At 40.4% G+C, this 26,595-nt stretch overlaps 1 protein-coding gene across 1 annotated transcript; it reads left to right on the top strand.

Moving 5' to 3' along the window:
* The first annotated feature begins 430 nt into the window (after positions 1-430).
* Fcrl3 (Fc receptor like 3) lies at positions 431-18,241 on the top strand. Its single transcript, XM_027920208.2, has 15 exons — positions 431-513; positions 601-695; positions 1,483-1,503; positions 2,729-2,971; positions 3,435-3,698; positions 3,892-4,176; positions 4,922-5,203; positions 5,543-5,821; positions 7,430-7,708; positions 8,075-8,188; positions 12,452-12,479; positions 13,308-13,426; positions 13,979-14,047; positions 14,872-14,903; positions 14,988-18,241. The coding sequence occupies exons 2-15, from the start codon at positions 635-637 to the stop codon at positions 15,129-15,131; spliced, it is 2,220 nt and encodes a 739-aa protein (XP_027776009.2). The 5' UTR covers positions 431-513; positions 601-634; the 3' UTR covers positions 15,132-18,241.
* Positions 18,242-26,595: the final 8,354 nt, after the last annotated feature.

The raw sequence follows: 26,595 nt of genomic DNA on the forward strand, positions 1-26,595 counted from the left end.
AGAATTAAGGATCGTCATTTTCTTGATTAAGAACCTATAGAGTGAAATTGTGTTGAGTGATTTGAGTGAATAAAGCATTGAAAGGGGCAGAAGCGCGTGAACATTCTTTATTTCTCCCCTCAACTGCGTAAGTGGCACTTTTGCCCATCGTGACCGGCTCTCACCACCAAACGCATGAGAACACTGAGCTGGTCAAGCACGTCCATGCTTGATCTATGTTAGGCACCTCACGTGGACCTAGAGGATGTATGAATTTGAAGAAATGCTGGGGGTCAGGGGAAGTTTTTTCCATTTGAGAAATGACAAGCTATTTGAATATAAACAAATGTATGGCTTGGCATTTTCAGAGACCCCCAGGCACAGCTTTGGAAATATATATATATATATATTGTTTTTCTGAGAGATCTGAACAGTTGGAAGGTGGCCCTCAATATATGAAAACACACAGCTACCAGGGCTGAGAAACAGACATCACTTAGGAGGGCTGTCATGTTCGTGTTTGAAAACCCAGGGGTGAGACGTGACACCAAGTTCTTCTACTTCCCCTTTTCTAATTTCTACCTATCTTATCTGAATATGACCTCCCATTTTCCTTTGTAGATGGGAAATAAGCCTGCCTTTTGGTGAGACAGACATGCCCTGCCTGCAGCCAGGCCTGGTTCCCATGTTTCTGTGGCTGTTGCTGCTGGTCCTGGGTGAGTAGAGGGACTGGGATAGGACAGTGGCTTCAGTTCCTACAGTCAGACAAGGGAGCCTCTGTCTCTTCTTTTACATTGGGGTTCATAGGCAGATAGCAAGAAAAGACAGAGAAGGCCTGTGTTCCCAAGACAACCATAAATCTCCAAATACAGCCATCCGAGGAAGCCAAGTATTGGCCCTTGGTTTTTGTATCTCTGTTGGCTTTTTATTTTATTTTGTTTAATCCTATAGGAGATTTGGGCTTAAATTTCTGCCAATCCACAGCTCTAAATTCCTTCCTTGTACAGGTCCCAATGAAATAATTTTTCAGATAAGCAGTAGCTTCCCAAACCTAGGTGAGTGAGGAGGCAAGGTCTACTGAGAAACAAGACCTCCTTCTCCCCGGTTTTAAGCCAAAATTTAGCCAGAGTTTTAAAAAGTAGAAGGAATAAGAGGAGGCCCAAGAAGTGAGGGGAGGATAAGCCATTTCTCCAAGTGGTTCCTGCGTGGGCACTGTGAGTTCCCGTGGGAGAAGAGAGGAAGGAAATGGGGTAAGAAGTTGTCACGCAGGCGGCTGCAGAGAAGAGCCAGGGCTGTGGACAGGCACTGCGTTTGTAAAGTAAATCATAGACTCAATGTTTTCATGGTTGTTTAGGAACTCTGGGTGGTACACAATGGGTGCCAAGAGGAAAGAAGCCGTTGTGCAGTTAGGTTGTCAGAAAAGTTCTCCTAAAGCATCTGATTGAAAAGATTTGAGAAACATCGTTCTATGCTAATAACCTTTGCTTCTGGATTCCCTCACAGCTCCCGGAGGAGAACAATCACGTAAGTTTCCCCTCCTTTCTGTTCCTCCCAAGTTCTGATCACTCATCCCCTCAGCCAGCATGTTGGGGCTATTTGCCCAACACTTGCAAATGAGGTCATCAGGGAGATGCCAACATCAGTTGCTGTGCTGGGGTCACACCTGTTGTATGTTGGGCAAACAGCTCCCAACTTCTCAGTTTCTAGCTCATCCCACATTACCAGGACACCCTGGTGCAGAGAGGGAGCAAGCATGAGCAGAAGGAAGGGTAGACGCAGCAAGCAACTGTTCAGAGACTCTCGGGCCTCATCTCCTCCACCCCCGAAGTCATTTCCTCTGTGTGTCCAAGTTAGTGTTGCTACCAAAGGAAACAGGAATCGCTTCTATTCACAGAGGGTGATGCCACAGTAAAACCCTTCTATATTTCCAAAAGGAGCTCATGCCTCAGTTTCCGGTCCATCAGTGAGCCGCAATCCTAAACACAAGCCTGATTTCTCAAGCAGCCTGACCTTCTTACTTCAAATTCTTTATATGCCTTTGTTATTGATTGTGTCCAACTTAGATGGAGAGTAGAGAAGAGTTGCCTTCCCTGTAGATTCTCCAACTAAGCAAAGTTTAAAAATAACAAAATTAAAGAAAGAATCTTGTTCATTACATGTTTAAAGTCAAGCCCAAAGTGATTTTTTTTTTTTTTTTTGGAGTCTAGAAACTGCTTTTGAACAGCCCAGGTTCACCTTCATCTTGAAAAGAATGAATAGAACAAAAGTGTCTCAGAGCCTACCTTCTGGACTTAGCAGTCTTTGTACAATGACAAATCTTTTTTTTTTTTTTTTTTGTACTGGGAATTAAATCCAGGGGTGCTTTACCACTGAGTTACATCCCCAGCCCTTTTTATTTTGAGACAGGGTTTCCCTATGTTGCCCAGGCTGGCTTTCAACTGGCAATCCTCCTGCCTCAGCTTTCCAAGTTGCTGGGATTACAAAAATGTGCCACCACACCTGGCACTAATCATGTCTTCTAAACTGTTCTGAGCCCCTGCCAAGACCCCGATCTCCTACGATATCCCCTTGCCCGTGTCCAGGGTAGGCAAAGGATGAGGAAGAACAGATTCTCTCCCAGGCATTTTTCAAAGTTGTCTCCGTTCCATTTCTAACCCCAGTCCCAGGAAAATCCCCAGCTGCAAAGCTGGCCCCTCCCATGTCCTCGGCCCACCCCTCACTAACCTGCCTTTGTCTATTTCCCATTTAGAAGTACCACCCAAAGCTGTACTTCTGCTCGATCCTCCATGGTCCACAGTCTTCAAGGGAGAAAAGATGATTCTCACATGCGTGAATTACCAATTGCAATCCCAGGAAGGCGCATCTTGGTATTGGGACGATGAATTGATAGACAAAACATCTGGAAGGATCCTAATTGAAACATCTGGTTATTACCAATGCAAGACCCAAGGATCCTCCCAGAGTGACCCTGTACATGTGGAATTTTCATCTGGTGAGAAAAAGGAGGAGTTTCTAAAATCAAACCACTGGGCAGAATATCTGCGAGCTGGGTTAACATGGGGAGCCCAGATGGCACTGTGACAGGCGTGGGCATGTGTGATGGGCTGGCCCCAGTGGGGAAAGCAAGAAGCACGGCAGCAGCAAAGTGTGGTGCTGTCCATTTCCTCATTCAGAGAAGTGTCTGCACCCCAGGGGCCACCAGGCAAAAAGGAGGCCAGGTCTGAATATGGTATGGGATAGAATTTCTCTTTTAAAGATGGGATTTCTCAAGGACATTTTCCAGAAATTAGTCCCCTCTTCCAGAACAAGGAAGAATCGAGTATGGAGCATGTGGAAAAATTGGTGGAGGACATTTGCAGGCGTGTACAGGGCTGTAGCTCTTTTCTCATGGGGAGAACTGAGAGCAAAGAAAGAAATGACAGGGAAGAATTGAGTATGTCCTCCGCTCTTTGCAGACTGGCTGATCCTCCAGGTGCCATACCCGGTCTTTGAAGGAGATGATATAGATCTGAGATGCCAAGGGAGGAAAGAAGAGACAATACATAAAAAGATTTACTACAAAGATGGAAAACAACTTCCTGATGGTGATAACTCAGACTTCATCAGATTACATTCAGTCCTCCAAGACAAGAGCAAATATCATTGTGCTGTTTCTAAGAAATTTTCTTGGGATTCTTTTTGGAAAGAAACTTCAAAATCCTTAAGTATCCAAGTTCAAGGTAATGGTTGAACACCTGTGGGTTTAGGTTTTGGCAATGAAGCTGTGAGGATCAAGGGAGGGTGTTTATCAGTGGGGATTTCATGAAAAAATCTCCTTGGGCCATGGGAGGAAGACGGTCCCCACTTCAGGGTGCTGAGAGCACAGGTCAATCTGTGCCCCAGTTCCCTAAGGATTGTGTTCCTTCTCTCTAGAGCTCTTTCCACATCCTGTGCTGAAAGCCAGTCCCTCCCAGCCCATTGAGGGAGGCCCATGGACTCTGACCTGTGAGACGCAGCTTGCTTTTCAGAGGTCACATGTCCAGCTCCAGTTCTGCTTCTTCAGAGATGGCCGTACCCTGGGGTCAGGCTGGAGCAGCTCCCCAGAGCTCCAGATCCCCATCATGTGGAGAGAAGACTCGGGGTTCTACTGGTGTAAGGCAGAGGCAGCAACTCCTAGAATCACGAAAATGAGCCGGGTGTCCCGTATGCTTGTGCAGAGTAAGTGTTAAAGGGGCTGCTTGCTCTTCCAGAGCTGGGGAGAGGAGAACAGTTCAGGACACCCCCTGCCCCTGAGGTGGTTGATGTAGAGAGAGGATCCAGCGATTATGGTATCTTTCTCTCTTTGGACTCAGTATTGGACCAACTTCCCTAGGACACTCTTTTCCATCTAAGCCAGGCAATAGTAATTATCCATCAGTCACTGGGTGCCCAAACCGGACAACTAGAAGCACCATTGACCAAATGCTGTCTGAGAAGGTCCCGATAGTGTTTTCATAGTTGACTTAACCTCACACCAAAATCATCAGAAAAGGGGAAGATGACTATGGACTGGAATAGTCAGAGAAGAATGTGGGGGCATGGAAGAGAGACTGGAGAACCCTTAAAGGACGGGGAAAGAGTTTGGATTCTGAGAAAAGTCACTTCAGGATAGAGGCAACATCCCAGTGCTCTTATTCTGTGGCATATCAGAGATTCCTTCCAGATACCTGTTCATAAAATGTGATTGTAAACAACACCGGGTTTAAGATCATGGGCCTGGTGCCTGCATTTCCCAAGGATAGGAGCTGTTGTGGGAGTGGGAAGGGGTACTGATCTCTTTATAAAATTAATTTCTTCTTTCCTACTTTGGACCCTGGCCTATTGCATCTATGACTACTGGCCTATTCCTGGCGGCTCCAGACTTTTCCTTGACTCTGAAGTGCTTGCCATCAAAACCCTCCCGTGTTACCTTGTGTCTCCCCAGGAATCCCTGTATCTGATGTGAATCTAGAGATCCAGCCCCCAGGGGGGCAGCTGATTGAAGGAGAAAATCTGGTCCTTATCTGTTCAGTAGCCGCGGGCACAGGGAATATCACATTCTCCTGGCACAAAGAGGGAATAAGTCTGGGCAGAAAAACCCAGCATTCGCTGTTGGCAGAGCTGCGAGTGCCCGCCGTGCAGAAGCGTGATACTGGGAGGTACTACTGTGCCGCTGACAACAACCATGTCCCCATCCTCAGCAAACGGATTACCGTCACCGTGAGAAGTGAGTTTCTGATTCCTCCCTATCACCCTTGTTTTGCAAGCCAGAATTGAAGTTCTCCATCAGCCCTGAAGTTTTGGAAGCAGGCAAATGAACAGAGGCGAAGATCCAAAAAAATGACCCCTGCCGCTACAAACAAGGCAAAATGAGCGGAAGATGCTTTGCTCCGTGGGGAGAGGACTTTGGGATGATGAGGACAAAATTCTCCAGGGCTACTTTTCTGGGTTTTAGGACAATGCTTCTGATCATTAGATTAGGAAAGTGCAGGCAGTGGGGAACACAAATGATTCAAGGGATATATCTATTTCTAAGCTCATCTGACAGCCCTTCTGTCTCCCTCAGGTCTTGTGTCCCGCCCTGTCCTCACCCTCAGGGCTCCCAGGGCCCAGGCTGTGGTGGGGGACGTGGTGGAGCTTCACTGCGAGGCCCTGAGGGGCTCTCCCCCGATCCTGTACCAGTTTTATCATGAGGACGTCACCCTGGGGAACAGCTCGGCACCTTCTGGGGGAGCAGCATCCTTCAACCTCTCTCTGACTGCAGAACATTCTGGAAACTACTCCTGCGAGGCCAACAATGGCCTGGGGGCCCAGCGCAGTCACGGAGTGAGTCTCCACGTCCTAGGTAAGCAGGCTGTACACACAGTAGTCCAGACACAAACAGAAATCTGCTGGACTTCTTGCCGGCATGGATTCTTTCTTGTGATTACACATTCCTTTATTTTCCTCAGTAAGAGGCTACAGTTCCCATATTCCCCACTCCAGAGGAAGTTCAAAGACTCCAAAATACCAGATACGCGAGCTGCAGCAATTACTGGCAAGGAAACATCATTCCCTGCCCTGATCATGATTTTCTTCCTGCCTGCATGCACCTTTTATTTATTTTTTTTTTTTAAAGGTGGTGGTGCTAGGATTTGAACCCAGGGCCTTGTGCACATGAGGCTAGCACTCTACCAGCAGAAGCCATCTTTCTTGCAGCCAGTGTTGGCTCATATTTCAGGTCTAATCATTGCTGTTCAATGAATGGTCCCACATCCATACTCCCTCCCCTTGAGTCAGTCTGTAACACAAAGCAGAGCTTAAGATCCTTCCCAAGCGTCTCTTGCCAGTGAAGCACACAACTTCAATCTAAAGCACTGCACACAAAGAGAACTATCTCATTTAAGTTTCTTCACCACTTAGCAGAACCAGCAATCTTCTCGTTCCTATTCCACTTGAATGGTTTTTCTATTCTCATTTGCTGCCCTATCTCTAGAGTCATCAATGAACGTGGAATTATTGTTGCTAGTGCTGCATCTGGATGTTTTTGGGCCAGTCTAGATCAATTAGTTCCGTGGCCAATTATTGGGCAACTATTGAATGTCATGCAAAGTTCCAGCAACTGGAAATACAACACAGGAAAGATAAATCCCTGTTCTTATGGGAACTTAAATTCTATTGGGGTCATCTGATATATGACAATGATAGATGAATGGATGAAGGGATAGAGGGATGGATGGATGGATGGATGGATGGATGGATAGACGGATGGATGATAGAGGGATGGATGTTAGTGCTGAATAGTAACTTGGAAAATGAAGTCAGGTAATTGGGTGGAGAATAATGAGGTCCTAAATTAGATAGATATGGAACCATGTCTTGATCTTAGGCTAAGATTCAGCAATAGGAATATCCTAGAAATGACCCTTGATTTTAGTTATATCTGTTAATAATGATAGCTTGGCATTCATTGATCACTTTACATACATGATTCTTATTATAATAGTTTGAGATATAATTTATTATTAGTTCTTTTTTAGAAATGAATAAACAGACTTAGAGAAGTTAAAGTTTTTAAAAATCAAGATTACAGCCAGGCATGCCTTTAATAATACCTGACACTCCAGAGGCGAAGGCAGGAGGATTGCAAGTTGGAAGCCAGCCTTCCCAACTTAGCAAGGCCCTAAGGAACTTCTCAAGACCCTGTCTCAAAATAAAAAAAAATAAAAAGGGCTGGGAATGTAGCTCAGTGGTAAAATACCCCTGGACTAAATCCCCAGTACCTAAATAAATAAATAAGTAAAGTAAAAATCAAGACTAAAGAGTTAACAAAGGGCAGAGACAGGATTCAAACCTATGTTTTTCTGAATCCAGGTTTGTGTTCCTACTATGAACTATGCAGAATACTCTTTTATTACAGTTTCTTGTATACATGCCTATACAAAACTGCCAATGCACTATTTTCCTCTCTCAGTTCCAGTGTCCCACCCTGTCCTCACATTCAGGATTCCCAGGGTCCAGGCTGTGGTGGGGGACATGGTGGGGCTTCACTGCGAGGCCCTGAGGGGCTCTCCCCCGATCCTGTACCAGTTTTATCATGAGAACGTCATCCTGGGGAACATCTTGGCTCCCTCTGGAGGAGGAGCATCCTTCAACCTCTCCCTGACTGCAGAACATTCTGGAAACTACTCCTGTGACGCTAACAATGGCCTGGGGGCTCAGCGCAGTGAGGTGGTGGCACTCAGCATCACAGGTGAGTTAGTGGTAGCTGAACTAGAGGCCATAGTAGTAGGCAGTAAAATATTCCTCCAGTGGACAGTACAAATTCTATCAATGGCCAAGTTTCTGAACATGCCCACCAAGGTGTGGAGCATCTTGAGATTGATGCTGATTTCATGTGGAAAGGGGAAAGGGAATAAATTTTAATCTTAGATGCTGGTGACCAGCTTTAACATGTCATTGTTTTGAAAATCACAAATTGTACTAAAGATAATTTGAAAGGAGAAATCAGAAACTGGAAAATTACCTGCCCTGATAGATCTTAGCTCCACTTGCATGTTTTTTTTGTCTAGATCCAAAATTTTGCCCTTGAAACTCAAGTATATATCTTGGCCCTCAGGGAATTCCAGGAGAAGAATTGTTCTTATGACCACAGGAGTCACTGGGGGATTGCTCCTCATCTTTGTCTTTGCTGCTACTTGGCTGTATCGCATCAAGAGCCAAAAGAAACCAGGTAGGTGTCTCTGTCTTAGCCCTTAAGGCTGTGAATTTGGCCATTGATATAATGATTTGGAGTTGGGTAGTGCATCCTACAAAAGCCAATTATTCCTTCTAAGTACTAGTCCCTCAGTTTTACAGGCAATAGTAACAAAAAAGGTAGCATAAAGTTTTCAATGGGATTTTTACCTCTTGTGTTTAATTTTAGATGAATTATGTATCAGAGCTTTGCTTTCAATTAAAAATTGGAAAATTAAGCACTTTACTGTTCTAGGCAGAACAGTACTGTTCCAAAGCCTACTGAAAACAAAAGGGCCCAAACACCCCTCCACCATTTGTAACAAAAAGCAGGTAATCGTCAAAAGTGCAAATCATAAGCCAAGATATATTTGAATAGCAGTCAACTATAATGAAATTTGGATAAAACTAATAGAGAACAACTGAGAGGAGATTAAAAATTCAATTGCTGATTGTTGGTTGTACATAGATATACAATTGCCTTTTGCATGTTAATTGTATACTCTGCAACCTCACTAAACTCCTTACTTAGTTCTAATATCTGTTTTGTAGGTTTCATAAAATTGTCTATCTAGATGGCATGCTGTCTACTAATAAAGACAGTATCACTTTTTTCCAGTCTTAGCCTTTTCTTTTTCTTTCTTGATTGCACTGTCTAGGACCTTTTATGTAATGTTGAATAGAACTGGTCAGAGCAGACATCTCTGTCTTGTTCCTGATCTTAGGAAAAAAGTATTCAGTTTCTCACAATTAAGTATTTTGCCAACTGTCGGGTTTTCATAGACTCACTTTGTCTGGCTAAGCAAGTCCCTACTAATTCCTAATCTGTTTATAATGTTTACAGGTATGGATATTCGTCAAGTGCTTTTTCTGCATTGATTAAAATAATCATGTGATTTTCTGTTTTCAGTCTATTCATAAGGTTAACTTTGAGTGTTCAAGCCATATTATATTTCTGGGGTCTTTATCATGATGGTTGGATTTGATTTGCTAAAATTTTATTAAGAATGCTTGTATCTGTGTGTAAGAGGGAGTTGGTTGATATCTTTCTCTTCTCTTGCCTTTATAGGATTTGCTGTCAAAATTGTAGCCACTAGCTAACCCTTTCAATATCCTCCATTCTTCTTTGTGTGTTCACATTTCCATCTCGTATCATTTTTGATCTGCCAAAAGGGATTCTTCTAACATTTCTTACAGTAAGTGTGCTGTCATTACTAAATTCATTTATGTTCTTACTGATTTTCTGTATACTGTCAATAACTGAGATAGGGAATTGAAATCTTCAACTGCAAGTGTGAATTTATTCATTTCTTCCTGCAGTTGTATCTAGTTCTGCTTTGAGGATTTGATGCTCTTTATGAGCTGTGTGAATATTTAGAATTGTTATGTGTTTTTGATGAACTGAAAAAATTTATCCTTACAAAATGACCCTCTTTACCAGACCCCCCTGATAGTATCACTTACTTTGAAATAGTTCTTGTTTGATATTAATGTAATAATGAACTATGATTAATAAAATTATAAATATTAGCATGTTAACAAATATAATCACTGCTAACATGGTATTTCTTTCCCTGTCCTTTTACTTTTGATTTATCTGTGTCCTATGCTTTAGTGTATCTTTTTTTTTTTTTTTAATAATTAAAATGTGATTAATTCCTTCTTTTTCCCTTTCATCCAATATGAGAGTCTCCACCTTTTATGAAAGGTGTTTAGACCATCTGTTAAATTTTATTTTATTTTAATTGGCATATAATACTTATACTTATTTATGGATACAATATTATAAGTCAATACATGTACATGATATGTATTGATCAAATTAGGATAACTAGCATTTTCATCTCCTCAAATATTACAATTTATTTATTATTATGTCTTGGGAATTTTCAAGTACTTCTGTAGTTATTTCTAAAAGCATAATAAATTGTTGTAGGCCATAGTTACCCCACAGTGCTACACAATATTCTAATGAATCCCCCATCTAATCTCTGTCTAACCTCCCTCCCCACTACCTAGAAGAGGGCATTAGAATCTCACTGTTGAAGTGGATAATGTTCAAAAAGCAGACTACTCGGTCACCACGATACCAGGAAGGAGGAGAATACTGACTATTTTATGTGATCCATGTGAACAGAAGGCCAGGGGGTGTTCTGTCCACCAGGTCTAGAAGAAGTGCTGTTGTTTTGATTTGCTTGTGGTGCTGAGAATCGAACCCAGGACTTCATGCATGCCAAGCAAGTGCTCAGCCATTCATTCCCTTCCTGAAGAAGTGTATTAAATAGCAGATTCACCGAGAAGTTGTGATAGTTCACCAGGAAGAGGGTCTCTGTCTTTCTCTTCTCAAAAATCTTGACTCCTGAATCCTCCACCCCATAGCAAAATTCCCTGTCCCGTTATTGACCATTTATCTCAGGAAGGAGCTCAAACTTTTCACGTATTTCTAAAAGTGAAGAATTCTATTTCTTGCCTGAATAATTCCTACAAATTATCAAAAGAGGTAAAAATGTGTCAATTCTATATTCAAACTACTTGGGTTAAAATTTTAGTAATGTAGATTGCTAACTTTTTTTTTGGTGGTTATAGATGGACAGCAGGCCTTTATTTTATTTTTATGTGGTGCTGAGGATTGAACCCAGTGCCTAATACGTGCTAGGCAAGCACTCTGGCACTGAGCCACAACCCCAGCCCATAATTTGCTAGCTTCTTGATATTAGGAAGGTCACTTAAACTCTCCAAACCCCAGTTTTTTTCATCTATGTAGTGGTCATAATAACAGTAGCTACCTTTGACAATGTAGGCAAACTGCTTAGTATAGTTCCTGCTCATATGTCCTCAGGGAAGACATGGTAAATAGCCACCTCTTTACATCTCAGTTTTCTTTTTACAATGAGGAGATAGACTAACTTCTAGATCCATCCTTACAGATAAACTGCCCAGGGAAGACACTGGCTGTGGGTGGACGTGGGTTCTCATTATTCTGAGGACAGAGACACAGGCCTAGGTCATGATCACACACTTCCAGCCTAACTCAGGAGGCCTGGCACCCAGGAACTGGGCTTGTAGGCATCATTCAGTTATTTATCAAAGGAATCAGGGCTCGGGGTATAGCTTAGTTGGTAGGGTGTTTGCCTCACATGCACAAGGCCCTGGGTTCAATCTCTAGCACCACCAAAAAAAAAAAAAAAAGGAATCAAGACTGGTGTGCTTACTCTGCGTAGTGACTGGTGTTCTCTAAAACCAGTGAGACAGATAGACACAGATTTTTAAAAAGGCAAATGACAGGGATGTGAAACTGGGAACAAGTCCACACTGGGGCATGTCAGAAATTTTTCAGAATTTCAGTGATGAAAAACTGCCTTATTATAACTAAAAAGAAAAATATTTTTTTTAAACTGCCTTACTTTTAAGGCTGATAAAGTAGGCTTCAACATTAAACTCACATGCAATCACCTATTAGAAAATTGTCAATTTGTCATTTTTTTCAGTCCTTGAAGTATATACTTTAATTTGTTCCATACTTTAACCAATCTTTATTGTTAGGCATGGCTCTGTGAATGCAAAAAAAAAAAAAAAAATGACTCAAGTGGATAATGTTTAAAAAGCAGAGTACAGGAAGGATTAAGGGAAAACAAAGACACGGATCATGATGGTACACGTAATAATTAGTTCTTACAATATTACCCAGTTCTATGTGCCTGGATCTAGGTGGAGTTGATGCAAAGCTCTGATGCAAAGGAGGAAAGATAAGTTGAAATTGGCCAGGTGAAAGAGACGGAAAGAAAAGGGATGGAGAAACTGCTGAGTGCCCAAGTGTCATGCGGTTCAGCATTTCTGCAGAGGATCTGCAGGGGTCACAGTTAGAGAAAAGCAGGGTAGAGCTACCGTGAGAGTCGCAGTTTGGTGTCAGTGTTAAGCTGCAGTCACAGTGAAGAAGTGGGTGTGGAAGAAGACCTAGGCCCCGAGTTAAATATCTTCTTGTCTCACTTCTGCTTCCTGGCCACAGCTATTTAGAATTTCTTTTCGCATGGCTATTACGGATTGAACAATGATTCATAACGAGTGTGATTCTGGGCAGATATCCTCCAAGACCCCGCCTTCCCTATGTGTAACATGGCATGGGGACATAGAAGGTTATTCCCCAAGCTTTGCCATGTCTGAGATCTTACAGTGAATCTGACTTCGAGGAAGGAGTGTTCTGACGCAGAGCCCACTGTCCACGCTATCTCTTACCCACAGTGTTCCTTTGTTCCTTTTGTAGGAAGACTTCCTGCCACGGGGACACCTAGGTAAGGTCTCGGATTCTTGTGCTGCTTGGATTCATTTCCATAATTTGTTTATAACTAGGATGAGGTACATTTTTAAAGTTTTGAATGGACTTCCTACCAACCTTGTAACATTCTTACAAAATCAAAAAAATAAATGTGATCAGAAAACCAGTCCCACTCCTCTTTGGGGACAATACTGAGTCAACTGACATGCCGAATGCATGCTGTTGTCTGGGTTTATTTATCTACCTCTGAGCTCTAGTACAGAACTGACCACTGACGTCTTAATGACGTCACCCTGCATAGGGCCACCGTTCATTCACTCCCTGTTTCTCTCATTCCTTCACTCATTTAGGAAGTGATACTAAATGCCAGCGTTAAATTAACAGTGCACAAGGAGGTGATATTAAGAAAAGAACCCACTTTTTTGAGGAAACTTCCTAATATCTTACAGGTAGAGTGGAGTCTTACCACACGAGGTAGAAAATTTTAAAAAAAGACAAAGGTCAAGTTACATAGGAATGCAGAAGACCTTGCGTATCAGCATTTAAACATTAATATCTTTAAAAATAATCTTAACAATTAGACAAATATAAGTTTTATCCTCTCAAAGGGACCTGAAGACTGTGTGGCTTCTGCCCTTGGACTTGGCCTCAGCTAGCTTCCCCTGGGGTCCATCTTGCACCACATTTTTTCCAATATTTTCTTGAAAGAGTCATGAAAAAGTGTCCGTAATAATTTTTTTTTTACGTAAATCCTGCCAGGCTCTAGGTCTTCCTGGATACCAATTTCTCTGAGACTCTGTGTAACTCACAAACATTCTTCATCCATTGTCTCTTCTTGTCACAGTTACAGTCCCAGTGAATATCAGGAGACTTCCGAGTTTGGGCCCTCCAGCGTAGATGCCCAGGAGCCCCCCTACTCTGAGCAATTAGTCCATCTGGATCTGCAGCCAGTGTATAGCAATGGTAAGGACTTCTTAAGGGACCGAGGGTTCTAGGGAAGTACCAGTACAGAGGAAGGACTGAGCAACAACTCAGGGCCCTTTCATATCCAATTTAAATATGACATACCTAACATTATAGGGATTCAAAGGCAGCTAGAAATTTGGTGGCTGTAAAGGAGTATTGGTCTGATTTTCCTTACTATGATGAAACACCCGAGACTGGGTACTCGATAAGAAAAAAAAGTTTTATCTAGCTCATATTTCTGGAGGTTCAAGAGCATGGCACTGGCATTGGCTCTGGCGAGGATGTCAGGGCAGATGGCATCACAATTTCAGGAGTGCACATAAGCAGGGAGATCATGTGGCAAATAGGAATCCAGAGTGATGGGAGGTGCCAATAAAGACCTTTCACTAGACCCCACCTCTTAGAGGTTCCACTACCTCTTAACGTCACAACACAGGGGACCACTCTTCTGATAGATGAACCTCTGGAGAACAAACCAAATCCCAAACTAAACCATAGCAGGAGACTCTCAGATGGGAAGCCCATGTAACATCTTCTGTTTTCTCACAGTGAATCCTGAAGAAAGAAACCTGATTTATTCTCAGATCAGGAGCATCCCGAATACAAACGGCATTTCAGGTGAGATACCTTTCAGACAAGTAGAGGCGAGGTGGTAGGCGGCAGTGTTCTCAGATCCAGCCAAGGGTCTTTGATCAAAGAGTCGTCTCAAATGTGAGCTTAACATGGAAGACATGGCCTGCTTCTCCTGGGCCCAGTGCCTCTTCTCTGTCCTTGCCCACGTTTCAGGACATAGCTTGCAGTGACTCATCATCCCTTCCCATGATCACTCTTTGTGGCAACAGCAGAGTTCAATACGCATTTCTGGAAACCCGTTGCGTTGGTTTCGATGTCCGTTTCTCCTTTTCAAACTCATGGGCTCCTTGGTCATATGGGCTGAGCTTCTGTCATCTCTGCCTCCTTGTAATGTACCTAATGTTTAATAAGAAGTCACTTTTCAATGAATGCTTGTTGGCTGAATAAATAAACAAGAGAGACACAAACAACTCTTTGGAAGGACAGAGGAACACACAGTGAATTTTCTTAATGCTCCACTGCAAATCTTTGGCTTCCTGGGGAACTGCTGTGTGGTTTAGATGGCCGGTCTCTCCTCGAGCCTTCTCCAAATTCCCTGTGCAAAGAGAAGTGAGTGCTGTGGGCCACTTCCTCCCAGATGGTCAATACGGCTACAGAGGTGCCTTTTTTTTTTTTTTTTTTTAGTGTACATATATCTTGTGTGTGGAGGGGAAAGAATGCTTTTTTTCTGTGAGGACTTAGAAAAAGTCAGCAGAGAAAACAGTCAAGAGATGAGCAGGAGAGGTGGAGTTGACTCGGAATGCACTGTGAATAGGCTGTAAATTTGAAATGTAGAACTTAAAACTTTTCTTTGCTATCCCATCCAACAGCCAATTCACCGCGGACGCCTAGGAACAGTAAGGTGAGATACATTTCCTGGCCCTCTCTCTTCTCTGCTCTTCCTCATCTGTATTTAGGTACTTAAAATTTGTGGGTTTTCCACCAGGAACCTGTGGTCATTTATTCAGAATTGAAGAAGGCACATCCGGAGGACCCTGCAGGACCGGCCAGCCGAAGAGGCAGTGACCATGAGGACATTACAGAAAACTATGAGAATGTCTCATGGGCTCCAGCAGCCTGGGAGCACTAGCTCCTCACCCAGAGTGGCCCACAGAGAGCCCGGGGAACAGCCGTGTGCCGTGGACTAGAGAAGGAGGACCATCTAGCCAGGGTTACAAAGGCTTTACCTATAGAATTGCAGTAAATACACAGAAATAATTCTAAGGCTTAAGCATTATAACTTCTGTTTTGCAGATGAGACAGAGGTCCATAAAGGTTAAATAGGCCCAGAGAGGCTATCCCAGGTCATATGCAAACAAAAGCCGGATCCAAATGCAGGTGTGATCAGCTCTGAAATCTGTGCTCTTAACTACTGCCCTACCTTGTTTTCTCGTGACGAGGATGACAATAGAATTCAGAAGGATCTTAGGTGATATGGAAGGTGAATTACATGCTATTCACCAAACAGGTGGCTTAAGCATGTATAAGTGATATTCAGAATGGACCGTAAGCCTGTAATCCATCCCACCACGGAGTATTCGGCTTCTGTTCTCTCATTGTCTTGGTTTTGCATTGTTCATGGGTCTTTTTTCTCTTCCCTCAGTGATCACTCTGTGTGCATTTTGCATCAAAATGTTTTTTTTTTCCTTCTGTCAGAATCTGAATGTTATTGGCAAAATTTTCAGTCACCCTGGTTGACAGTGTTTAATGTACTGAATTCGTTGATCTCCTGTCACAGGATCAATCATGCGGCCTGCCTGTAGCAGCTCCGTTGTGCCACTTAACTGCAGCGCTTACAGTTTGAAGCTACTGAAGCATCAGTGCCAACCCCAGAATCTCAGGAAATCCAATGATTCACAGAACTAGAGGGCAACCGTCATGTTCCTCAGGAATTTTTTTTTTAATTTGTTCTTTTTAGATATACAGGACAGTAGGGTGTATCTTGACATATTCCATTGTTTATATATACCACATCTTCTTTATCCATTCATTTGTTGAAGGGCACCTTGGTTGGATCCATAGCTTTGCTATTGTGAATTGAGCTGCTTTAAACCATTGATGTGGCCCCTTCAGTGCAGTATGCTGACTTTAAGTACTTTGGGTATAAACCAAGATGTGAAATAACGGGTCAAATGGTGGTTCCATTCCAAGTTTTCTGAGGAGTCTCCATTACTGCTTTCCATTCACTCAGGAATCCTGGTTACCTGAGCTGACAGTGGAGGAGAAGTTGCAAAACATTAACTTGTAAGCTCAGAGCAGAACTTCTCATCTGTCCCCCAGTTGGCTGAGAAACATTGTCTATCATGGACTCAAAACAACAACATGCTATTGTGCTTAAGTTTCAGAAGAATGGACAAAATCACTTAAAATTTCTTCTGAGGCAGAAAAGGAGTAACTGAAATGGTTAGCCTTGATCACCTGGCATTACACTTCTTATAGCTTTCAAAACAATAGGCCTTAAGAAAAAGAACCTAGTGAATTCCCTGATGCATGTGAATGGATCAATTTAACAACATTATGGATTCTGCACCACCCATTGTTCATCACTTTATGTAAATAACACAAGAGCACTTGGAAAACCTTGAAATAGTTCAAGCATAAAAGTCCACAGTGTATTTCAAATTTATGCCTGGGGTGTCAATAACGTAGACAATAGAAAGAATAACATGCAATCTAATTTGAAGTTTTTAATCTTAGCCTAATGAATTCAATCAGCAACTGAAGAAAAAAATCTATTTTTTTTCTTGTTGAAGAAATGTGTATTTTTTATTATGAGAGAAGGGCTTATATGTTTTGTTTTCATATTATTAGGGGGTAAAACACAATCCAGGACAGGGGCCTGGCCTGTAGGGGGGATCAAATAATCCAGTTGGAATCTTTGTGTGCTTGAGTTTTCTCCTAATGCCTTTCTACTGGGGGCTCCAGGAAGGACAAATTGTTCTGTTTGAGGGGGAAAAGATATGTCACTAGGCGCTTGTTGTAGGAAACCTATGATAAAAGGAGAAAAATTCTCCCATTGACTTTTGAGAGATAAAAGGTCTAGGGGAGAAAGTTAGGAGAGAGGCAGTGTGCTACGGACATTCTCCAGGGGAACGGGTTGGTGGTGCAGGTAGCACCAAGGACAGCAGCCTTTGGAAAGGAGAGAGTTGGGGACAGGTGGTGGGGGGCAGCTACTGTGCACAGAATAGTTCTGAGCATAATGGGGAACCTCCCTACCAGAAGACCTTATTCAGATCCTCAAAACCAAGGCAAATAGTGGTACCTGTACGTAGTCAGGGAGAGTCTAAGGAGTATTAGTGGAGGATCTAAGAGGAAATTGTTTCCAACTAGTCAAGAAGGTGACATTGGAGATTTTGGTATCAGGGGCATTATTAATTTCTTTCTTTGCATTCTATTTATTTTGTTTATAAGTTTATCGAATAACAATTTATGCAAAATAAATAACATGTATTTAAAGTGTACACTTGAATGAGTTTTGACAGATGAAATCACATGAACGTAATCAAGATCCCACACACTTTTATCACCTTCACAGCCCCTCACCCTTGAGCAAAGATTGTTCACTTTCACCTCCATCCCATTCAATTACTGCCATGCTTTCTTCTGTCATTATAGATTATATTTTCTAAAATATATATATAAATGGAATCATATGGGATAGACTCTTTTGCGCCTGGCTTCTCTCACAAAGCAAAAAGATTGTGGGGTTCATTCATGTTGTTTCATTATTTATTTTTATTGTTGAGTAATATTCCATTGCATAGACATATTTGACGAGGTGTTTATCTGTTGATGGACGTTTGGGTGATTTCATTTGTCGTTGTTAAAAATAAAGCTTGATATATATAAATCGTTTTGTGAACATGTTTCCATTGCCCTTTGGCAGATCCTGTGGAGTGTAACTGCTGGGTCACATAGTAGATTCATATTTAATTTTCAAGGCTGAATGTTGTTTTCCTAAATAGCTACACAATTATACATTCCCATGAATGGTGCATAGGCTCAGTTATTCCATATCTCTGTCAATACTTGAAATTTTCAGTCTTTAAATTCAGTTATTCTAAGGAGTATAGAATTCAGTATAAGGTGGCGTTATGATTTAACTTCTCTTTTACCAGATGTTGAGCATCTCCTCAAGTCCTTATTGACTTTCTGTAGATCTTTTGTGATTTTTCTGTTAAAACCTTTCATCACTTGTTTTTTGGTAGTCTTTTTTATTATTTGAGTTGGCTGAATTCTTTATATATTCTGGTCTGATTTACATGTTTATCTATAGCTTGATCTTTATTTTCCTAATGGTGTCTTTTGATGAGCAGATGTGTTTAGTTTTGATGTCATAAAATTTATGAATCTTGTCTTTTATGAGTTATGCTTTGTGTCTCCAATGTGAGAAAATTTGTTAAGCTCCAAATCAAAAGACTCTTTCTAGAAATTTTTCATTTTCACTTTTACATTTAGGTCTAAGATCTCTATATAGTGATTATTTTTGTGTGTATGTGTTGTGTGCAATGCAAGGAAAATTATTCATTTTTTTCTTAGAAGTTTCCACCACTTGCCTTGGTAGGTGCTCATAGCTTTTTGTGTGTGTGTGTGAGGTTTGAGGGAATAGCAAATGCACATTTTTAAAATCTATAATGCATTATAATTTTATCAGATCCATGCTTATCAAATATTTTCTCTCAGTTTGTAACTTTCAAAGTTCTGAATTTGATTAAATTTACCATTTTTTCACTTATAGTTCATATTTTGTATATCCTGTTTAAGAAATACTTATATGCCCAAATGCCATAAATATTTTCTTCAGGGCTGGGATGGTGGCTCAGCGGTAGAGCACTCGCCTAGCACAGGTGGGACCGGGGTTCAATCCTCAGCACCACATAAAAATAAAGGCATTGTGTTGTGTCCATCTACACCTAAAAAATAAATATTAAAAAAGATTTTCTTCTAGAAATTTACTATTTTTATCTCTTGTGTTTATATGTGACACATTTCAAGATATTTTTTGTATGCAGTTTGAGATCAAGGTTGATATTAATTTTTTTTCCTATACAGATATCCATTGTTACAGGAGTCTACTTGAAGAGCATACTTTTTCCCTTTGAATTATCTTGCCATCTTTGGCAAAAACCTATTGACAATATAGGTATGAGCCTACTTCTAGACTATTTTGCTTTATTTATTTTATCTTAGAGTAGATCATAAGGCTCTCTCCTTATGCCAAAATAGACACTTTCTTGATTACAGTTGCTACACGTGAAGCTTGAAATCACTTGGTATAAACCTCCAACTTTGTTCTTTTGTTTTTCTCAAAATGATTTTGGGTATTCTGGGTTTTTTGCTTTTCCATATACATTTTTACATTGACTTCTCAATTTATTTAAAAAAAAATTTGATTAGCATTACACTGAATTTTTACATCAATTTGGAATTTCCATATTAACAAGACTGAAGCTTTCAATCCATGAATTTCACATGACCTTTCCATTTCATTAGGTCTTATTTAATTCTCTTTCACATATCTTTCATTAAATTTATTCCTAATGATTTTATGTTGTTTGGTATTATAAGTGGAGATTTTAGTTCATTTTTAATTGCTTACTGTTAGTGTAATTTGATAACTTCTCTCAATTTTTTGAAAGAATTTGCATAGGATTGATATCTTTCTTGAATATTTGATAAAATAAACCAATGAAGCTGTTTGGACTTAATTTTTTTCTTTGATATGATGGTGTGAGGGGGAAGAGAAAAAAAAGACAGAGAAATGTGTCACAGTAGATTGGGTAGAGAGAGGTGATGGGAGGGGAGGGGAGGGGAGGGGGTATAGGAAGGGCAGCAGAATACAACAGACACTAGGATTGCTGTATGTATAAACGTGGCTGTATAACCAATGTGATCCTGCAATCTGTACACGTGGAAAAATAAGAATGCACACCTCATTTGAATCAAATGTATATGTCAAGATCATTGTATTGTCTTGAGCAACTAATAAAAAAAATTTTTGATAATGAATGCAAGCTCTTAATAGATATAGTACTACAAGTGGAGCATCCCTAATCTGAAATCTGAAATGCCCCCCAAATCTAAAACTTTTTGAGCTCCAACAAGTGGAAAATTTCATATCTTGACCTCATGCAACAAGTAATAGTCACAAAGAAAGCACACCAAAAATATTGCACACAACACTTCAACAACTGAACCCAGGGACACCAGAGGGGAGGAAATGTCAGAGGAAGAATTTAGAAAGTTTATAGTTAAAATGTTTAACAAGTTAAAAGAGGGTGTAAGGAATGAACTTAGGAAATTCGGAGTGAAAGACCATTTCAATTAAGAGAAAGAGATTGTGAAAAGGAATCAAGTAGAAATTCTGGGAATGAAAGAGCCAATAAATCAAATACAAAATTTAATGGAAAGCATCATCAATAGATTAGACTACCTTGAAGATAGATTCCCAGGCCTAGAAGACAATATATATATATATATATATATATATATATATATATATATATATATATATATATATAATGTTGAAAATGAAGTCAACAATAAAGAAAAGATGTTAAGAGACCATGACCAGAATATTCAAGATATCTAAGATAATATTCAGAGACCAAATTTAAGCACCATTAAATGGGTCAGAACAAAGCTTTGAAATACAAACTAAAGGAATGCACAATCTTTTCAATGATATAATATCAGAAAAATTTTCCAAGTTTTAGGAATGAGATGAAAATTCAAATATAAAAGCATATAGAACTCCAAATAGGCAAATTCAAAAGAAATCATCTCCAAGACACATTATAAAGAAAATGCCTAACATACAGAATAAGAATAAAATTTTAACAGCGGCAAGAGAAAAATGGCAGGTCACGTTTAGAGCCAAATCAATTCAGATTTCAACTGATTTCTTAACCCAGAGCCTAAAAGCCAGGAGGGCTTAGAATAATATGTGCCATGCCAACCAATATCAAATGGGTGCCAACCAGTATTACTGTGTCCAGCAAAATTATCCTTCAGAATTTAGAATGAAATAAAACATTCCATGATAAGCAGAAATTTAAAAAATTCATAAAAACTAAGCCTACATTGTGAAACATTTACTCAATGGAATATTTCATGCAGAAAGACTCCATTTATAATTTCTTATAGTTTTTTTTAGCAATGAGTCTCTAAGGGTTTTGTTTTGTTTTCAGTTTTCTGCATTTGTATTTGGTGTTTTGTTTTGGGGTACTAAGGATTGAACTCAAGGGCACTCGACCACTGAGGCACATCCCCAGCCCTGTTTTTGTATTTTATTTAGAGACAGGGTCTCACTGATTTGCTTAGGCGGAGGCTGACTCTGAACTTGCAATCCTCCTGCCTCAGCCTCCCGAACTACTGGGATTACAGGCTGCAACAGCACACCAGGCTAGACGATACTATTCTATGTTTGAAGATTTTGTTGCTACTATTATTTTTTTTTCTTTTGGTACTGGGGATTAAGTTCGGGGTGTTTAACCACTGAGTCACATTCTCAGCTCTCTATTGTATTTTATGTAGAGACAGGGTCTCCCTGAGTGGTTTAGGACCTCGCTAAATTGCTGAGGCTGGCTTTGAACTTGCGATCCTCCTGTCTCAGCCCCCAAGGCAGCTGAGATTACAGGTGTTCAGCCACTGAGCCGAGCTGAAGATGTTATTTTTGCTGTGTATAGAAACTGGTTTGAAATTTTTTTCTTTCAATGCTTTAAAATGTTGTTCCACTATCTTATTGTGCCAATGTTTTCCAAGAGAAGTTTGTGTTATTCAAATCATTGCTCTAAAAATAATACAGCATTTTTATCTACTTTTAAGATTTTGTGTTTAGCTTTCAGCAGTCTGATTATTATTTTCTTGGCATGGTGGTGTTTGAATTTATCTTCTTTGGAGTTCATTAACCTTTTCAAATTGGCAAATGGATGTTTTCCACAAAGTTTGAGAATAGTTCAATTGTAATATTTTAAATTTATTGGTTTTTTTAAAATTATACATAACAGCAGAAGCCACTTTGATATAATTATACAAGCATGAAATAGATCTTATTCTAGGTAGGACTCCATTCTTGTGGATGTACATGATGGTGAGATTCACTGTGATATTTTCATATATATATATGAAAATTATGTTACATTTATTTCAATGTCTTTCCTTTTCCTATCCCCCTTCCCTATTTTATGTCTCTCTTGCCTCCTGCTTCAATTCCAATATGTATATGTCATACTTTTTTATATTGTCCCACATATCCCTAAGTTTCTGTCAATTTTTTCGACTTTCTTTCAGGTCAAATACTTTTTTTTAGGGGGGTGGTGCTGGGCCTTGTGCCTGTGAGGCAAGCACTCTACCAACGGAGCTACATCCCCAGCCCTCAGATCAAATAATTTTTATTAATACATTTTGCAGTTTCACTGGTTCTTTCCTCTGACCTACCCATTCTGTTGTACACCTTATTTGATCATTTTTTAAAATAATAAATGTATTTGTAAAATCTGTTTCTCTAAAATTAGTGTATCTCTACCAAGATTTTCTGCCTTTTCATTCATTCTGTGTGTATTTTCTTTCACCCCATTGAGTGGCTGTTATTAAATTCTTGTCAAATCACTTTGACCTCAGAGGCATTTGACGTTGTTGTTACAAGTCATCTTTACCCTAGAAAATCGATCACATTTTCCGTGTTCCTTCTACATTGTATAATTTTGTATTACTTCTTGGATGTTATAAATGTTAGGTTGTGTGGCTTCTGTGTTCTGTTACCTTCATCAGATGTTGGTGTTGTTGTGTTAGCAGCATTTAGTCCAGTTAGACTCTGTCTTTCCTTCTGTTGGTGGTAGCTCAAAGCTTAATTCTGTTCTTTTCATTCTTTGCCGTATTGGGGCTCTGAGACTGCCCTGCACCTGCACTTGGAGTCAGCCTGGACTTCAGCACTGTTCATACAGAGAATTATGGGGCTTCCTCGGCTTCTCCCTTTTCCAGAGTCCTACCCTCACTTCCCAGTATCTGCAGTTGACAAATCTCCTTTCCTTCGTCCCTCCAGCTAGAAAGACGGTGGGATTTCTAGCAAAGTGTTCCTCACCTACAGTGTGCTTCTTCATGCTACAACCTGCACGCAGGTGAACCCCACTGGAAACTGTAAAACTCATCTGTGTGCCAGTCACTGCTCCAAAACTCAATTCCTCTCCACAGTCTGGCTGCTCTTTTTAATTCTGCAGAATGCCCAGGTGTTTTCTGTTTATCCAATTAATAATTGTTACCAGCTGTTGGGCTTATCTGTAGTTATTTGACAAATATCATATCAGAAATGGGATTCCAGTTTGAATATAAATGAATATATTTCTACTCTCTGGTTAATAAAGTGGTGATTCAGGATATATATTTACATACACACTTGGACTTCAACTGTGTTAAATACTTGTTCATTTAATGTGTCTGGACATTTTTCATGCTTTTCAAATCATTTTCTAAAACATAAACAATAGTTTTATAATACTATATCATATAGATGTACCCCAATTTACCATTCTTCTTCTTTTGTATATTTTATTTTCTATTTTCATAAAAAGTTTAAGATGAAATCTTTGCATCTCTTCACTTCCTCACAATAAAATTTTATTGAGAAACAAATTACAAGGAATTTTAAAGATTCCTTTTTTTAAAAAAATTACTTATTCTAATTTGCTATCTATGATAGCAGAATGCATTTCAATTCATAGTACACATAAAAAGCCCAATTTTTCATTTCTCTGGTTGTTTAAATACCTTTAATCCAGAAAACTTTTACACTATGTAGTCCCAAAAACGTTTTTAAAAGTTCCAACACTGTGTGGTATGGTTTTTCTTAAAAAATGTTGACAGAAATTAAATTTAATTGCTTAAATTTTAATTTATTTGGTGGTTAGTAAAGTTTAAGATAATTATATTCATTTAAGGCAATGCTCTTTATTAAATACCTAGTTCAGAATAAGAATTTTTCATATTTCAAATAAGTGAAATATTCTTTTCCTAAAGAATTACACGAGTTCTTTATGAACTTAGGACATTAACCCTTTATCTGTTAGTTACTGTCTCTTATTTTCCTTTTGTTTATGTTATCTGAACATGCCAAAGTTATCCAGTAGATCACAAATTTGTATTCATGTACTAAGACAGCTCTCCTCTCTTAGTTAAGGGACACATGGACGTCAACCAAGACTTCTCTAAACATGAAACTAAGTCTCCATCCGTATCTGAGATGAGGGGAGGATATCCCCATGTATCATGGAAGACAAATCACTTGTCAGTTGTGCTCTCAAAAGCAGAGTATTCTGATGGTCAGAACAGCCTAATATTAGATGTTGGAGAGAATGGATTGAAGGTAGGGATTGCTAACAGCAAAGGACCATTTCAGAACCACAGACTAAGGTCATCATTTAAGAAAACCATAAACCTTGGATGCTTCAGTCTAGAGACAGCTTCATTTTTCCAAAAGTGACAATAATGGAATATAGATTAAAACACCCACAGTTTTTTTTTTTTAAATGTACTGCACACTTAGAGGAGAAAACCTTTTGATATACATGGTCAAAGTAGTGCCTTGCTGATTAATAAAGAGACAGGCACATGGAGACATTACTGACAATGCTGCACCCCCTTTCAGGTCCCCGTGAGTCTCCACTTCCTGTCCTTACTGTCCTTTTTTGGTCAGTGAAATACTATTTGCAGACTATTTTTTTTCTCTTGACAAATGTAAATTCTTCACTCTCCCGTCCTCGGACTGAAGGAAGTTGAATGGACCTCTCTGTGCAAACTGCTCTTGACGTGAAAATGTCCCCTCTTCCCTGTCAGTGGGCAATGAACATGATTCTTCTTCAGCAACTCTTATTCCCCAGCCTACCAGTAGGACAGGGTTGCTTTACATAAGGTAAGAAGAGTCAAAAAGGAACCAAGGGAAGTAGTCACCAAAAGAGGAAATAGTGGTTAGTGGGTTCTTCAGAAAGTTCTCAGAGGTTACAGATTAAAAAATTCTGGAAGATTAATAGTTCTGTGCTACTCTTTAGTTTTTCGCTTTCCTCCTTTTTTTTTTTTTTTCTTTACAGTTCCAAGCAGAGGAAACAAGTCTGACTTCTTCTGCAACCTCCCCCATGACCCGGCTCTCTCTGGTCGGCACAGAGGAGGCTTGTGAACCATGCTCTACATCTCCTCTCCAACAGGTGCAAGAGAGTGGTCCCCATCGCCTCGGACCACGGAAGCTCTGTGGTTACACTCATCTCCCTCCTGGTCACCTGTTTGTCATTCTGTGTGATCAGGGCTTGTCCTAATAAGGAAGTTGATCTGATGAGGAATGCCAATGAGGGACAGAGAGGAGATCTTCAGAGGAGAGGACAGACTTTCTAGATGGCTGCTGATGGAACAATGTCTGAGCTATAAATCTCTTTAAGGTACAGCAGTTGACCAACTCCAGTGAGATGGTCCCTGAAAACAAATCTACTCAAGAAATTCATATTCCTTGTTTAGAAAAAATTAATACTGTGCTCATCATCTATGAAGCCCTGTTATTCAGCTTCAGATTCAAGTTGACTGGGTCCCTCAACTATTTCTTCATGAACACCCCACTGTCCCTCAGTACCTGATGGAAAGAAAGCCCCCCCACACCCCACCCTCAGTGCTAATTCTTTTCATGCAGGTTTAAATCTCCTGAAAGTGGGAATTGCTCTTTTATCCATTACATAACTATCTATTTTCTAGTATCAGGGAACATGGGCCAATATCTGTGACCTTAAGTAGAAATGAGAATTGATCATAAAGAAAAGGGGGTGGCTTTTAGAATACCTGGGCAGAAAGGTGAGAAGCAGAAGGTAGAGTGTTGTTGGGAATCTTGGGACTACTCTGCCCTGGCATCCAGACAGACTCCTCTGCCTGCCATCTGTGCCCTTGGACAACATTCTCACCTCTCTATGCCTCAGCTTCTTTATTTGTAAGATGAGAATAATGATGTCTACCTCATAAGACTGTTGTGAAGATTGAGTGCATTAACACAAAAAAAGGGTGTGGAACTACATGTGGGATTTCCCTACCCCTCGAACCACTGTTTCTGTTGTCTCATTCTGTGTGACCACGTGTCTCAATTTCTTTTTTCCTTTTTTTTCCCCTTTGCTTAAGGGGAGATTTCGTTTTGTTTTGGGTACCAGGGCACCAGGCGAGGGAACTCAGGAGCACTCAGCCACTGAGCCACATCCCCCAGCCCTGTTTTGTATTTATTTAGAGACAGGGTCTCTCTGAGTTGCTTAGTGCCTTGCTGTTGCTGAGGCTGGCTTTGAACTCACGATCCTCCTGTCTCAGCCTCCTGAGCTGCTGGGATTACAGGCGTGGGCCACTGCACCTGGCTACGTGACTCAATTTCTATTTTGTTTTTAAGCACAGAACTTTCCACTTTCTGAGATTACCTTGTTGATTTACTTGTTTGTAGAATCAGTCTTCTCCACTGGCTTATGACTGACTCCCTTCATCACCTTTGTTATGGTTTGGGTATGAGGTGTCCCCGCAAAGCTCCTGTTAATGCAGAAATATTC

This window comes from Marmota flaviventris, chromosome 10 (genome assembly GCF_047511675.1).
Source record: "Marmota flaviventris isolate mMarFla1 chromosome 10, mMarFla1.hap1, whole genome shotgun sequence".
Taxonomy (NCBI): domain Eukaryota; kingdom Metazoa; phylum Chordata; class Mammalia; order Rodentia; family Sciuridae; genus Marmota; species Marmota flaviventris.

Excerpts from the sequence above, each read along its gene's own strand:
- Fcrl3 (XM_027920208.2), top strand. The coding sequence starts at position 635 with ATGCCCTGCCTGCAGCCAGGCCTGGTTCCCATGTTTCTGTGGCTGTTG. Across the intron at positions 12,480-13,307 it reads CCTGCCACGGGGACACCTAG|TTACAGTCCCAGTGAATATC; the intron begins GTAAGGTCTCGG and ends TTCTTGTCACAG. Across the intron at positions 14,904-14,987 it reads GGACGCCTAGGAACAGTAAG|GAACCTGTGGTCATTTATTC; the intron begins GTGAGATACATT and ends GTTTTCCACCAG.